We start from the raw sequence: 16628 nt of genomic DNA on the forward strand, positions 1-16628 counted from the left end.
ACCCAAAGTAAATCTAATGACAACAATGTCCAGAATGTAGACGTCTTCATATAAATGATTATGATTGTCATGTGAAGGTCATCCAGGGAATTACAATAATAATTGATTATATGCTTCATCAAACTGGGTTTATGTGGTTATAATGCAATGAATCAATTAAAAGCACCAATAAAAAATTGGTATCATTTGTCACAAATGTTTATGTTCAAAGTATATAAAATGTTGTAGGCCATTCAGAAGAAATTCCAGAAAACTTCCAAAAAAATCCAAAAGTGTACTCCAGATACAAGCAATGTGTCTACAGTGTGGGTAATAATAAATTGTGAATTTACTTCACCAAATGACCATCACAAATTTCCAGAGCCCAGAGATGTCTTCAGATCAGTAGCTTTCTTTTGCCAGCAGTCCAAAAACCAGTTTTCAAATATATACCAATATAAAATCGAGAGAAGCAGCAAATCCTGACATTTTTTTGGGTCACAGTATATATATTTCATTTCTTCTTGAAGAATTAAGTTTCCCACGGCTTGTATATGGCCATGGATTAAAATAGAAATAACATTGCTGTGCATCATTTTTAGGATAGGTTCTTTATTTAAAGTCAAATTATAAAGTAATCATTGTGATCTAAATAAAACCTGAAGCTGTGAATCACAGTAAAAGTCTAATCTGTAATTAGAAAAATATATCTTTGTCGCCCACCACATTTCTCACATCTTTAAAAACCACATGAGAAGAAACAAAGGAGTGGCCACTCACAGATAAGGTGGAGACCTGGAGTGCAGCCAGGTTTGCAGAGTGGTTTCCTGAGACTACATACCATAGCTTATTAAGAATCTGCATCAGCATAATGTGAAGGCTGGGCTCAGCTGCAACTGATTAACAAACATTTGTAGTAATGTATGAACATATTTGTGTGCGGGTGTACGTTGGGGTTAGGCAAACAACAGACTAATAGCATAATTAAGAGTTTAGGAGAATTGAACAAAAGCTGAATAAGAGAGTCTGGATTTGTAGAAAGGAATGAAGATGAACTTAGACACAGATCCAGTGAGCACTGTCAGGTCAACACTAAAGCTTTATAGCTTTATACTGAATTTGAACAAAACCTGCAACAGAGCAACTTTATTTTAAATGTTTTTGTACATTGTGTTAATTAACATATTGGAATATAATGAGACCTGTCCAGGGTGTACCCCTGCCTTCCACCCGAGAGAGAGCTGGGATAGGCTCCAGCGGATCCCCGTGACCCTGAACAGGAAAAGCGGGTATAGAAGATGGATGGATGGATGGAATATAATGAATCAGTACACCAGACAAACTAGCTCTGGTGCATGATATGCATTTTGCTTTTTTGGAGTGATTTCTATAAGCTTGTTTTATTATATGATCATTATGTTATAAAATTAAAACTCCAGATGGTTGTATAACAAACTTCAGAATGATGTAGAAGTGGCCTTGTCAATATTACTGGGTTCATTCAGACTGTTCCAGGCCATTCTGGCTCCTTCTGTCTGGGTGGTTTCCTCTTTGCTGTGCAGACACTGGGCAGCTTTGTTAAGTTCAAGAATACATATTCAATGGGCTGAGGACGAGTGTGAAGGGGAGTACAAAGAAATAATGAAAAGAGAGGAACATTAGAATAGGGGCTCTGTAGTGGGGAGACGGTGCCATTTCTTTGTATTGCATAATGATACTGGTCTGTCACAAGGCAATGAACACACATACACAAAGATGAGCAGACTTGCAGACGGGGAGAGGAGTGTCTAAATGAGGTTTGTATGGAGTGAGCAGCTCAACAACAGCACATCACCACATGTCTGTCAGTCTGCCTCAGCCTCTGTGATTTCACCTTGCTCAGTGTTGTGCATTCCTTTTCTTTAGCAGGGAGACAGTCCACACTCCTTTCCCTCAGTACTGTTTTCCTTAATGATGCAGTTAAAAGATGAAGAATCACAGAAATGTTGTAGGTGCAGCGTGATCTGCTGTAGACCAAATGTTCCTTTAAAGGTACAATTACAGTAGTATTTTGGTGGTGCTGCATCTGGTGCTTCTTGTCTTTTTGTTAGCTTGTCTGTCTACCCAGCACATGAAACCTCAGTCTGCTTCTGTCTATAAGGAAGGGATCCCTTTCCATAAACAAATTGCTCTGTATCTCCCTCTGGTGGTGTAGTTGAGGTCATGGCCATGTTCTCTTTGTGTTTGATCTCACTAGCTTCTCCCCAAAGGATGCGAAAGCACTTACCAGGGCAGCATCCAAACACAAATGACCATCTCAGTATCTCATTGTCTCTGTTTCTCATGTTTGGTCTATTTTTGTTTGGTTCATTCTCATTATGTGACTTGTCACTGTGCAATAAAAATAAATATATGATTTTGATTAAATCACAAACGAAGAAGTCCACTTTAATTACATTCTGCTCAGCTTTGATATTTCTCTAATGCAATTTGTAGTCACAACTATTTACTGTAGTCACTGTACCTGGTATTTATTTATTTATCCATAGATGTCCATGTACTGTACATACCCATAGGCACATATCTACACACTTATAGTTTTTGTAGCTTCATATTTTTATTCCACTTAATATTTTTTAGTATTTTTAAATATTTTTAATTTCTTATTTATCTCACATCTTGCTACTTCTGGCACTCTGCTGTGTGCTGTACTTACTGTTGCAACGATGAAATTTCCCCATTGCGGGACAAATAAGGTTTCTTATCTTAACTTCATCTCCACTGTTTGTTAGGTTTTTTATATTGCTAAATTTCTGTGTGAGTCTGTGTGTGTGAGTCAAAGAGTGGCTGCAGAATGACAAATAATCAGGTAAGAGATACCTATAAAAGCACTAGCGCTACTGATGTAACTATGTACATAAAGTCTTATCCAGCAGTAACCCTGCTGAGAAAATAAGCTGAATTGTTTGATGTGTCACAATAACCCTGCCTAATTTTTTGTCTGTCAGATCTGAAGCGAGAGGCCAGTATCTGTCACATGCTGAAGCACCCTCACATTGTGGAGCTGCTGGAGACCTACAGCTCTGATGGCATGCTTTACATGGTCTTTGAGTTGTAAGTCTATGCTGCACACTCTGTCTGCTATAATGCATTATGTAATCAGATATGAGGCATGTGCATTTTTGCAGCACTTTATGGTTAAACCATCAGCAACCCTTCAGCACCGTCTTACAGTTCATAGAAGGAATGTACCAGTGGTAAGAAATTGACCACACGTTTGCTGGCAGTTGGCAGATGGCTGCTGCTAATAATTTTGCCTGCAAACAACAAAAGCAACAGCCCTCCCCACTTTTGTGGTTTCGGACTTATCAAGAACCCTGACACATTGGCAGAAACAGAGTATGTGTGATAAGTAAAGCTTATGTAGTACATATTAGTGTCATTGTGGTTTATAGTGGTATGTATTTGAAAACATAAATAGGCCTGGTCAAAACATCAGGTTATTGGTATATTTGCTTAAATATCACCCAGCCCTGTATGTATCTATAGTAGTTGTTTCATTCTGACAGAGACATTTTGCCCTTCGTAATATAAATGTGTGGTCTGGAATAGGTGCTGAAATAAAAGCCTGTTATATGGCAACAAAATGACACTGAATATATACATTTCTGTTAGTTTGCAGTCTTGCCTCATTGCAATGTAATGAATAAAATGAACATGTTGTTACTTAAAGCACCAGTGTTCATAAAACCCACAAAAGTCTTTGAGCACTCAGGGAACAGCTGATTCTCTCTTCTCCCCCAGCCTCTTGCTGTTAATAACTATATCACATATACTCCTGCAAGCTTCCCTGGAACTGTACTACATTAAAAAGAGTTAATGATAATGTTGTTCCTTTGTGTTTATACCATGGACAGCAGGTCATTCAATTCCTCCCTGACCAATGTAGTTTTTTACACTCTCCCTGAAATGCTATTTTGAGAGTTGCTGGTTCATCTGTTCCTGTGTAAACTGTTATCTGTACTTGATAGAAACTTAATTTTAACCTCTTTTTGTCCTGATTGCCTTTTTCTCCTCCTTTCACTCTATTAGTATGGATGGAGCAGATCTGTGTTTTGAAATTGTGAAGCGAGCTGATGCTGGATTTGTGTACAGTGAAGCAGTGGCCAGGTATGACACACAGTCTGGGAGTAGATCATTTGAAATATAAGTAAAGTTTGAGATAAACAACTTTCATTGATGCTCTAAATTATCTCCCCCTTTGCTGTTTTTGCTTTTTGTTCATACAGCCACTATATGAGGCAGATTTTGGAGGCACTTCGTTACTGCCACGACAACAATGTGATTCATCGTGATGTAAAGGTGAGAGCTGTCATTGAAACCACAAATGAACCTGACACCAAAGGGCAGAAAAAGCTGGACTATTATTATATGTGATAGTACATACCAGTTCTGTTGACTTCATATCTTTATATTAAGTTCTAGATATTATGTGTTTTTTTCTTCAGTCACTGTGGTGTACATGATGTCACATTGAGCTGCTGTGCACCTCAGAGTGTGAAAGTGGAAGTGGCCTGTTTTCTATAAAATATACAAGCTCGTTAATACTACCAACAAAATAGTGAAAAATGCATTTAGATTTATGGTAATGATGTTTAAGATTATTCATCAGATACACAAAATCCATTATCATCACTATACAGATTTACATTTTCAGAAACAGATCTACAGCACTCTTCCTGATGACAAATACACACATCAGGTATTGTTTAAAAAGCTGCAGACGTCACAGACGTTCTAAGGGTAGTCAGTAACACAGCTCAGAAGTAACAAAGTTTATTTAACATAATAGGTAAGTACAGGTTAGTATGTGTAGAAACTGTGCATTCATTTTTACAAAGACATAACCAACTAATCCTGTGTTAGAAATGTCAGATTTGTACTTATCCAGTGTTCATTCTACCATATTTTGCAGTGGGATGAACTTATAATCACTGTTGTTCAGTTGGTGGAAGCATGGTTACTCCAGTGCGGCGGAGGGTGGAGTTGATGACACAGATGCTGCTTCTTGGGGTGTTTAGTTGAGAGTGAGGCAAAGCCATAGGCACAGACGGCCGTCTAAACTCAGTTGTCGAGCTGTTGGATGTTGCGTCATTTAGGAAGGGAAGCCTGTTGCCCAGTCGGTGCCCAAGTGCTCGGAGGGCGGTTTTGCGCACTGAGCCAGATAATAGAAAGTACATGACGGGATCCAAACAGCTATTGAAAGCAGAGAGCAACAGCATCACCTCATTGATGTGGTCCACCCTTTGCAAGTAATCACAAGATAGAGTTCCACTGAGCTGGGAGAAGATGTAGAAAGGGCGAAAGGCATGGTAGGGTCCAAAACACACAGTGAACAGAAACAGGACGAAGAAGGACTTCTTAGCAGTCCTTTTGTATTTGTGTGCGTTGGGAAGGTCCGGCTTATCCTGTGACACTCTGAGTAACTGGCAGGCAATCTTTGCATAGGAGACCACAAGCATGATGAAGACGACCCAGAACAGCAACACCAGCACCCCATTGAAGTAGGCTTTCCCTCTGGCTATTTGGCGCTTCTTGTACTGGAAGCACTGTTCAGTGTCTTCTCTGTCCTCTGCTGTGGCAATCATGGGCACCAGTGCCATCAGTGACAGACCCCACAGTGCCCCACAGACCACCCAGCTCCACAGGTGGCTGTGGCCCCAGAGCCTCATTGTCATGCCTTTTCGTGCTCGTCCTTTTCCTTTCAGCCTCAGGTATCTGTCCAGGCTAATGAGGCCCAGTAATGTAATACTGATGTACATGTTCATATAAAATAGATTCCCCACCAGCTTACAGGCTACAGATCCCAGTACCCACTTGTTTCCAATAACATGGTAGAAAACCCTGAAGGGCAGACATGCCAGGAGGACCAGATCAGCCACAGCACAGTTAATGAGTAACACTCGCACAGAGTTGCGGCTTGAGTGCATGAAAAGAAAGACCCACAGGGCAAACAGGTTACCCACCAGTCCAAAGATGAAAAATAGGGAGTAGAAGACTACCAGCGGGAGGCGAAGGGCTGTGTCATCCAATGAGCATATAGTCTGGTTTGAAGTGACCACTGAGAAGGGAGGAGGAAGAGCCATAGCTGACGAGGAGGACAACATTGAAACAGGCAGGGATGAAGTGGCGATAGGAAATGAGGAGTTAGATGATGGAGAGGCAGAAGAGGACATGGTCTTTGTGTCTCAGCAGTGATGAATTCAGGGTTGTAAATTAGGCTCTGGAAATAAAAAAGTTCATTGTTAGTCACTATATAAATATACTGATCTTAAACATCATTAAAAGCAAGATAAAGTGGAAATTCCTCATTGTGAAACTGCAGTTATATGATTTGTGAGTAATGCACAGACAGGTGAATAATATGTGGTATGTACCCTTAAAGGTCACAAATAGAATAAAAAAGTGTTCACATTTCCCCTGAACAACAGATTTCTGTAGTTGATAAGTTTAATTTTGTGTCAGAGAACTGGAGTCGCGACTAGTTTAACATTTAATTCTTTTGTAATACTAATTCTAATTTTACAATATTACAGTGGAGCTGTGAAATATGAGTTAGAGCCACAAATATGACTTACATTCACACTCTCTCTGAATACTACACACAGATGTTTGGATTAAAGCAAAGCACTCACCAGTAATATCACATCCCTGGCTGCCGCTGCTGTTTAAATGTGTGAGAATGTGCAGAGACGTGTGATAGCACCGTAGTCCAGTGTCTGTTTTCCTCCATCAAACTTCCAAAGCAGGAAGCACTTTGTTGAACAGTGACTTGTTACATCAAAGTTGAGTTACAGAGATGGTAAAATAGAATAAAAAACTACAGTTCTTAACACCTTTCATCTGCTATCTTCACCTTTCTCTTCAGTCTCCAAATGAGTCATAAAGCCTGTGCAGTTCTTTATTTCCACATCCTTTTAAGAGGGCTCCTCCCAGTCCTGCTCTCAGCTCACAGCTTGCTTTTAGTCTTTCTGCATTGGTTCTTATCTTTTCTCTAAAAAAAAAAAGTCTTACCGTATCCTCCCCTTCTAACCCATAGTGCTATTTGCTCTGCTTGGCCTCTTGCCTTATTTTTGCTGTTTCTGCGTCTGTTTCACTGTATGAAAATGAGACGACAGGAAATGAGGCCCCCACAGCCACTTACACTTTAACCATTTTCCTGAGTTGCATCTGTCCTTAGCTGTCTTCACATTGTCACTTTCAGAGTGAAACTAATAACCAAAAATCCTATATTTGTACCAAATTTATTTATTTCTCTAAGGGACTTGGGTCTAATACTGCACGAACAGATTCAGATTCATGAAGAATCAGATGAAGAGTCAGAATAACATGTGTCTAGGCCTTTGTTGGAGTCCTGCGGCAAAGAGTTGAGAAGACACATCAGTGTGTATCAGTTTCTGCACCTTGTGCTGAAAGTGAGGACAAAAACTAAGCCATGAAGTCTGAGGAATTCTCTTAGACCTCTGTAATAAAGTTGTGGCAATGCAGTGATTAAGGCAAGAGTATAAAAACATGTCTGAAGCTTTCAGTGCTCGCAGAAGCACAATGGCCTCAATAACTCTGAAATGGAGGCAAAGGTTTGGAGCCACCAGAGGTCCTGGATGCATGGATGAATACTTTCTGAGAAAAGAAATGTTGCCTTTCTAAAATCTTCTTCTCGCCTATAACACACAAGTTTTCAGACCCACATATTGATCTTTAAAGATATAAAAGGCAATTAGTCCTGTCTGTGTAAGTGTCATGACAGAATTGTGGTTATAACTGAACAAGATGTTGTGTCATTGTGAAACCAAAGCTCACCAGTAATCAAACATATGGGAATCATGCACTTTTGCACAGTATAGCGATGCAATGCTGTGCAGACCTACTGTGGACTTCAAAAAATGCTCTGCGTCAGCAAAAACAGAGTTTGAGCAGTACCTCTTACAGTTTAATAATTTAACCTGTCTGCTGGTTCTTCCTTTTGATGCACTGTTTGACCTGTCTGTCTTATTTCTCTGCAGCCTCACTGTGTTTTGTTGGCCTCGAAGGAGAACTCTGCTCCCGTCAAGCTGGGAGGTTTTGGAGTAGCAATACAGCTGGGAGAGTCTGGCTTGGTGGCTGGAGGTATATTAGGACAGTCAGCGCTTTTTTCCTCTATAGCACAAAAAAAAAAAAAAAAAAAAAAAACCACCAGTTTACACTCATGTCTGCCTTCCCACTAGACATTTGCACATATACTAAAATGAATGAATTATTGCTAACTGAAGAATAATTATATAAATATAAAGGTTGTGTATGATATGCTCTAGGATATTATAGTTACTGAAAACAGTTTACTGCTTAGTCAAATAGCTAAAAATGAAACCACATAAAATGTTGATAACTGATTAAACTTTAGAAATGAATTAAAAAAATGTAAGTACTTAGTCGAAGCCTTTCACACATGTACATTTGTAACACCAAAGCCACCAAATTTCTACCAGGGCCAACTTTTTTCATTAATGCTTGTATCTCTTAATGTTCTCTCTCTGCCTGATGTCTTCAGGTCGAGTTGGTACTCCCCACTTCATGGCCCCAGAGGTGGTGAAGAGGGAGCCATATGGCAAACCGGTGGATGTCTGGGGATGTGGAGTCATCCTCTTCATCCTCCTGTCCGGCTGCCTGCCTTTCTATGGCACCAAGGAGCGCTTGTTTGAGGCCATTATTAAGGGGAAATACAAAGTAAGAAAATGACAAAAGGCCCTCATTCATTACTGCACCAGAGTGGTGCTCTTTAGCTGGAGCTAAGCACGATAGTCACGTGAAATACATCAAAAGGTTTATCTGCTATTACACAAAGCTGGGTCTGTCTGTCTTCCTCTTTGTGTGTTTGTCCAGATGAATCCACGGCAGTGGGCCCACATCTCGGAGAGCGCCAAGGACCTGGTGAGACGCATGCTGATGTTGGACCCTGCTGAGAGAATCACTGTCTACGAGGCCCTGAACCACCCCTGGCTGAAGGCAAGCTCACACAAACACACATTACTGCATCACTATGGTTCTGGCTGTCAGCGTAGATGTTTCCAACTTTAGCAGGTTGTTTTTCATGAACTTGAACAACTTTTGTGATCATGTGTGACAATTTTTTTTATCTCAAAGTCACCTCTTTAACACTGGCCTCGATGCTGACTCAGTAACACTTCCTTCTGCTTGAAACCACAGCTCTGCTTTCACATCCATTTTGTGACTTTCTAGTGTGTATGTTTGTTTGCGGGCACATGAGCAAGCGAGTGTTTGTGTGCTCGCTGTTGTGTTTATAGGTCCTACTTGTGCTTATTTGGTAACTGTGTGTGTGTTTTTGGTGTCTTTAGGAGAGGGACAGGTATGCCTACAAGATCCACCTGCCAGAAACAGTGGAACAGTTGAGGAAGTTCAATGCCAGGAGGAAGCTGAAGGTCAGCACTGTCTTGATGTTTAACCTGCCGAACAAATTTGCAGGTTCAGCACTGTGACCTCCTCCACACTGTGCAGCTGCTCCTGATCACTGATCCAGATACATTTCTGGTTAAATGTCTGGCCATCTGGAGACTTAGTTTAATAGCTGTTGTTTGCTAACATCTACCTCGTATCTCAGGGTGCAGTGCTGGCTGCTGTTTCAAGCCACAAGTTTAATTCTTATTATGGTGACCCACCAGAGGAGCTACATGACTTCACAGATGACCCCACCTCCTCAGGTAAATCACATAGCTAATATCCTTGATTATATAGGAGGAAGAGGAAAATGAAATAATCTCACTAAAATCAGGTATCATTTAATTGGTGGTAATGTACGAAATAGGGAAATATGTAGTTCACCCAACAAATGTGAAATATCTAATGGCAAGAGATGAAACTTCTGTGCCAAACACAATCAGGATGTTCGCTATCTAGCCCACTTTCTATTCTCGTGGTTTCTATTCTAGTGTTTTATTGTGATCTCCAGCTGTCTGTGCAGGACTTCCTCTGAGGAAGTCCAACAGCCTCTCTTCCCTGTGTCAGGACTTTCACTTCCCTTGATATGAAGACCACTCATTGTACCTGATCTGATCATTATAGGCATATAGAAACCACTTGTGTCCTCGTCGTAGACAGCAGAAGATTTGCACTGTGTTGCATCATCATCTGATGAATTGGTGAATGAACTGAGCTTTTCACATTTCTGCTCAGTTTTTAGCAGCAACTACACCAGATATACCACCCTGTATGCCCTTTATGCTGAGTCTGGCAGTCTGTTGCAATCTTTTTGGTAACTGGTTTATTTTTGCTGTCGGGCACCAGACATGTTTCCAGTCCTGGACTTACATAGCATAGATTGCTTGCAGCAGCTTGGCAGATTATTCATAGATTTGCTGCTTGCTTATTTTCCCTCTGCTGCTCTTTCCTTTATTTCCCTCTGCCTCCCTGTCCTCCCTCCTGCTTCCTCACACTGCTGGCTCTGTGATTCTTTGTTGTCTCCCTTCTTTCTTTCTTTTCTTTTACGTTGAGATGTAAAACTCTCATTGTAGTTGCTATAAAACTCCTCTAACCTCTGCCTCTCTTACTTTGGTGTTTTTCTTCTGCTGTGCTGTCTCTAGGACTGCTAGCTGCTGAAAGTACGTATCCCCCTCCCCCCCAATAGATTCTTGATATGTGTTATCATCAACACCATCACTTCCTTTTTAGTTGCTGTTTTGTTTTTTTTTCTGGTCCCTTTCAGACAACGGAATCTGAACATGTCAACTTCATGTCTGAACACCCTGGTCACTTTTATGTAAAAGTCCTGATGGACTAGGAAAGCCTAGTGACAGTTACGGGTCTGAACTGCATGTAGGCTACTCTTGTGCTTATGGCAAATAATACTCTTGTACTAATGATACTCTTTTCGTCATGGTCATAGGTATGTCTGTATGAAGCCATAAGGAACATTAGTCTAACAGTGACCTATGTGTTAAAGACAGATCCCGTGACTGAAAAGGGTGTTAGATTATGTTGGTTCTTTAAAATGGTTTCCTCTGTCTTCCTCTACTCTCTCTTCTGTTTCCTTTTCAAGAAAACCATTTGATTTGATAAATGTGCTTTCATTCCAAAAGGTTCCTCCTCATCTTTAAGATGTGATATTCTGTTCGCATGTGTCACTATTTGTTAATTCACTAATGTATTACTAATTGTTACCTTGTGCAAGGAACAAAAGCTTTAGAGGACAAGATGCTTCCATACATTCAGGTTCCTGCTGAAGCTTTTCACAATATCAAGTATATCAGTTCAAAAGCAGTTTACGCTTTAAAAGCTTGTTGTTATAAGGATAGTTATGATTGATTGTTTAGGGGATGAGTTTTACTCCTACTCAACATTTGTAGGCTACAACACATTTTGATATTGTGTAAAATTTGTATTTCCTAAATTAAGTTGTATGATGCATGTGAAGTAAAACTACATTTCCCTAAATTTATGAATACATTTCACAGCATCTTCCCTCCTCTGCTGTGTCTTCTCTGCCTCACAGTCATAGTTTAACTGAAGTCTGATTAGTTTACTCGAAACCCAAGCATTTTTTTCACCATATCCATCTTTCATCTGTTATTACAGGACTTCTTTCTACAGTTGTCATGTTAATTAATCTCAGTATAGTTTAATTGTTATTCTATTCTGCAGCATCTGCACTAAAAAAGTCTGATTCAGTACAGGATTATATTTAAAATGAAATCTTAAGTAAATCATTTGTAGGAGAGAGTACAGCCCCCGGCTTGGCTGTGGAATAGGGCTGTGCAATTAATGGCAAAACGCAAAATAATGGCGATTTGAGCATTTGCGATTTCTAAAGCGCATAAGGCCGCGATTTAATGGATGCAGGTTAAAAAAACTGATTTGGTGCCAAAGAGAAATTCAGCATCAGTGGTTTGGGAGGATTTTGGATTCAGGAGAGAGGATGTGTCACAGAGCAAGACACAATACAAGTCACAGACTCGTGAAACGATTATTGCAACCTGTTCCAGCACTTAAAACAGCGCCGTAAAAAACTGTGACCAATGCATGTCGACAAAATCCATCGAAACTAACAAAAGCTCATATCAAAGCCAGACTGGACCGACTGAACTAGTATCCATCGTTAAAGCGTTTACAATCGTCGTGTCTTATGAGGGAGGATCCAGTCGGCACAGAGAAATTACAGACGCGGTCACGGAACATATATGCAAAGACATGGTGCCTGCGCACCCGTCGGTAAAGACTTCTCCCTTAGACTAATACAAAAGATACCAGCTGCCATCTCCCACTCATTTCATACGACCTGCTATTCCCGACATGTATGAGAAATGTAATGCGGGCGTTGAATGTGAGCTCAAGCAGGTGAAATACCATGCCACGACCACAGACATGTGGTCCAGCAGAACAATGAGTTTGACGGTCCATTACAATTAATGATAACTTGGAAATAAAGTAAAACTACATTTGTAGCATGTTTGAAAAAGCAAAAGCAAAAAAAAAAAAAAACGCAAATAAAATCTCAAATGCAATATTCATTAAAAAATCGCGATATGATTATTTTGTGCATGTTGCACAGCCCTACTGTGGAAGCCTTTAAGAACTCATGCCCTATCATCTGACCTGTCACTAATGAACTCTGTGGTAATGTAATGACTCAGTTAAGGGTGTCACTAATGTCAACATTACCCCTTCAAGTAAAACATCGTTAGAGCTGTGAGAGAGGAAAGTGTCTTCTGACCACACAGCTCTGTTCTCCATCATCCCACACTCTTGATCACCAAGCAGCTGCTTTGCTATGATGTCTGCTAAAACCTTTTCATGAGAAGTGATATGATATCCATCTTTAATATGTGGGATTGGCCAAAGACCTTTTTTTGTATAATCAGATAATATATAAATAACATTATATATCAGTTTTGACTTACTTCTGTGCTTCGTCTGCCCTACATTTTAAATTATGTTTTAAATTTCTATATTGCATTTGTTTTCTTGAGTGTACTTCTCCTAACCCATCATCCACACTATGACTTTCTGAAGTAACTTTCTTCTGATGTTGTATTGATGCCATGTACCGCTGTTTCTCTGGTTTTGCTGCATGTATGGGCGATGCAGCAGGTACTTGGGGTTAAATAGTTCTGAGTGTTTGTGTCTGTTATGTGTTTTCTTTTGTGACTTCTATTGTTTGTGAATTTTTTTTGTGTCTTTTTGGCATTTCTTTTTTTTTTTTTGCCTGTTTGTTGAAGCGTAACAGGTTGTGTGTGTGTGGATAAATATGTCTGTCATGTTCAGTGTTTGCATTTTATGTTGGGCTGAATGTTTCAGGGACTGCTTGGTGTACTTGTGTTTGTATGTGCATTGGTTCAACCAATATTTGTGTGTATGACGTGCGTGTGTCTGTGTGTACAGGAGCAGTCTCACAGGTTTTAGACAGTCTAGAAGAGATCCATGCATTGACAGACTGCAGCGAGAAAGACATGGACTTCCTGCACAGTGTATTTCAAGATCAGCACCTCCACACCCTGCTAGATGTGAGTAAACCATAATATCCCCACCTCTATCTGTGCATTACCAAAACTGCCCAGTAGGTGTCATGACAAGTCAACAGTCAGCTATGTAAATTATTTGTCCGATATGTATCATCTACTTACTGTGACATACACTTAGCATTGTTTAGGTTTTTTATCATCCATGAGGTAAAATGGTTCCGCTCCCTTCATCCCTTGTATTATCAGTAGAGCTTAATTATGTTAATTATGTTATTTTCATTATGTCATTTCAGCTTTATGACAAAATCAACACCAGGTCGTCCCCTCAAATCAGAAATCCTCCCAGTGATGGTGTGCAGAGAGCCAAAGAGGTGATTGAATTTCTGCTCCCTGAAGTTCACTAAACAAATACCATTTGCAAACAAGACTCTACTTTATGGGGCTTTTAGACCCTTAATGTTGTTTATTAATGCAAAAATGTTAATTTTGCAGGAGAGCATTTTCTACTACTTAATCATGGATGGTGCTTACTTAAAAAGCTTTCTAAAGGAAGTAAATAAGCACATAACAGTGCTGTGATATTCATATTTACTTATTTATCAGAGTTTCACATCTCTTTCTCCTTTGCCCTTCAGGTACTGGAAACCATCTCCTGTTACCCAGAGAACATGGAGGCTAAGGAGCTCAGGAGGATCCTTACACAGCCGCACTTTATGGTGAGGTATTACAGAAGCACATGCACATCAACATACATATTCTTAATTTTATCCCTGAATCATGTGTTTTGCCTGTGTGTGTAGAGCATGCTTATCCAATCTACTGTGTCAGACATAGGGCTCTTCTGACAATCCACAAAATTCCCTCGTGCACAAAGCTGCTTAGCAACTGAGCTTGATGAGCCTTGAGCAGAGAGAGACATATGCCTTTAGAACAGTACAAACAGTGTGGCAAATGGCTTCGGTGTGGATATACAGTAACTTTTGCAGTGACCGTCAATACCACCGTTTCCGTCAAGTGAGTCTAATGGCTTGAGCATACACGAGAGAAGAGTAATTTGGATGGAAGTTGTTGACAGACCTGGAAACAGCAAATTGAGGTGGAGAAAATCTGTGGTGGATTTTATGAAACAGTTTTGGGCTCTGTAACAGCCTTACCCAGAGGTGTATAGCTTGGTGCTTTGTGGCTGCAGTTTTCAAGTGTTATTGGAAATAACAGTATAGCTAATTACTAGTTCAGCAGCACTAGAATTTACTGTGTGTTTGTTGCTTTTTGGTTGTACTCCTTTGATTTCAGGTAAATGTTGGATGGTGATATTCATTTAGAAGCACGAGAAGCCAGGGTGCTTCCCTCTGCTGATTCAGTCTGTGACACAGACAATCTTAGCGTTGGTTAAATCCAATTAGCCCGCCTTGGTCTCTGACCTGGCTGGCTCTCACTGACATTTAAGAGTGCTGATAGCAGTTTAACATAGTAGCATGCATGTCTTACCTGCCAGTTATTTAACTTTGTCCTTGATTCAGTGATTCAGAAACATGTTTTGTTCCTGTGATTTAAGCTTAGTGTGCAGTTCATTTGTGGGTTTCCTTTGTCAAACACTTGTTGGTCTTTTGTAAATATCTTTAAAACTGAGCCACACTAAAATTCACTGTAATTCATAGCCTGTATTCCCAGCTGGATCAAGTCTTCATGAGTGTTGCATCAGTGGAAATGTTGCCGATGAGTAGATGTGATCATTTGGCAAATGCAGCTAGTGAGTGTTTGTAAAAACAAGTGTCAGTGACATGATTAGTGTCAGGATTAGTGTAAACCTCGCTCTTGGAGTAGGCCACTCACACACATACTGTGCACGCAACTACATGTACCTGCCTCTTCACTTTTTCATTCTCATCTACAAAACACACTTGAGATGCTTTTCAGTTGAATCCAAGAGTCTAAACTTTTAGGTTTATTTGTGTATGCTCAAGGCTTTGCTGCAGACCCATGATGTGGTAGCTCATGAGGTCTACAGCGATGAGGCACTGAGGGTAACCCCCCCACCCACTTCACCTTACCTGAATGGAGACTCCCCAGACAGCACCAACGGAGAAATGGACTTAGAAAACGTCACCAGGGTCCGCTTGGTCCAGTTTCAGAAGAACACTGATGAGCCCATGGTGCGTAAACTGAAAGAACTGACATCTATACTTTGTTTCTTGTCATGTGACCAGCGGGACACATGTTACTCTATTTAAACATTACTTTACCCTACAACTCTACATTTAAGCCAAGTGGTTTTATTATGAAACCACAGAGCCACAACCATAAAAATGCATTAGACTGCAGTTGAACTACGTCAGGCTATGGCTCCAGCCTGCCTAAGATATTGTCAAGCTTTATTATTAGGATCTCTTATAAGTTTTCTCTGTGATCTTTTCTCTGTCTCCTCCAGGGCATTACTCTGAAAATGAACGACCTCAACCACTGTATTGTGGCGCGCATCATGCATGGTGGAATGATTCATCGACAAGGTCTGCACCGTCTAATAACACTATGCACAAACTCACACAACTCCTGCAAGTAATTGCAATTGAAGTAACAGTGAAATGTAACTCTTCTTTTCATTAGTTGTGTGTGCCCTTTCAGTAAGCCCTTTGGTTTTTTCTGTCGTCTGCTTTGTGAATAGCTGATGTTTTAACACCCAGAGCCTCATCTGTGGCCTTTATTAATTTCTTATTTTTCTGCTTCAGGGACTCTACATGTAGGAGATGAGATCAGAGAGATCAATGGCATCAGTGTTGCCAATCAGACAGTAGAACAGCTCCAAAAGATGCTGGTAAGTCACACACATGAAACTTTTTTTCCTGCATAATCAGACCAGTCAGACAGCCTCCTTGTTCCTTGTTTAACTGCATTATAATATATCACATCTTGATATACTTGTTCATGGAACCAAGCAGAAGCATACATGTAGCAGGCATAGCACTGGGCCAGTTGAGCTCTATCACTTTCTTTGTTTTCTCTTTTGGTTGCATTATTGTATTGTAAGATGTTGTTACCATTCCAAACTTGTGCCATTTTCCCGTTCCACACAGAGAGAAATGAGGGGTAGTATCACCTTTAAGATTGTACCCAGTTATCGGTCCCAGTCCATGTCTTGTGAGGTAGGGCATCACACACTCATAC

The 16628-nt window shown here is 40.3% G+C and overlaps 2 protein-coding genes across 4 annotated transcripts in view; one reads left to right on the forward strand and one right to left on the reverse strand.

Moving 5' to 3' along the window:
* The window catches only part of LOC113127212 (peripheral plasma membrane protein CASK-like), a 31930-nt gene that overhangs the window by 8990 nt on the left and 6312 nt on the right, over positions 1–16628 (forward strand). For all 3 annotated transcript variants that reach the window (XM_026301594.1, XM_026301595.1, XM_026301596.1), the window contains exons 3-17: positions 2967–3072; positions 4051–4128; positions 4248–4320; positions 8022–8124; positions 8546–8721; positions 8878–9000; positions 9351–9434; positions 9614–9713; positions 13387–13508; positions 13760–13837; positions 14102–14182; positions 15431–15619; positions 15895–15973; positions 16193–16278; positions 16538–16606. In XM_026301594.1, coding sequence (XP_026157379.1) covers positions 2967–3072; positions 4051–4128; positions 4248–4320; positions 8022–8124; positions 8546–8721; positions 8878–9000; positions 9351–9434; positions 9614–9713; positions 13387–13508; positions 13760–13837; positions 14102–14182; positions 15431–15619; positions 15895–15973; positions 16193–16278; positions 16538–16606 — 1547 coding nt within the window. The remainder of the gene's footprint in view (positions 1–2966; positions 3073–4050; positions 4129–4247; positions 4321–8021; positions 8125–8545; positions 8722–8877; positions 9001–9350; positions 9435–9613; positions 9714–13386; positions 13509–13759; positions 13838–14101; positions 14183–15430; positions 15620–15894; positions 15974–16192; positions 16279–16537; positions 16607–16628) is intronic.
* Positions 4785–6917, reverse strand: gpr34a (G protein-coupled receptor 34a). Its single transcript, XM_026301597.2, has 2 exons — positions 6654–6917; positions 4785–6241 (listed from the first exon to the last, which is right to left on the reverse strand). The coding sequence occupies exon 2, from the start codon at positions 6192–6194 to the stop codon at positions 4950–4952; it is 1245 nt and encodes a 414-aa protein (XP_026157382.1). The 5' UTR covers positions 6195–6241; positions 6654–6917; the 3' UTR covers positions 4785–4949.

This window comes from Mastacembelus armatus, chromosome 2, assembly GCF_900324485.2.
Source record: "Mastacembelus armatus chromosome 2, fMasArm1.2, whole genome shotgun sequence".
In the NCBI taxonomy this organism is placed as follows: Eukaryota; Metazoa; Chordata; class Actinopteri; order Synbranchiformes; family Mastacembelidae; genus Mastacembelus; species Mastacembelus armatus.

What these genes read in the sequence shown, in the direction of transcription:
- gpr34a (XM_026301597.2), bottom strand. Translation starts at nt 6,194, where the DNA reads ATGTCCTCTTCTGCCTCTCCATCATCTAACTCCTCATTTCCTATCGCC.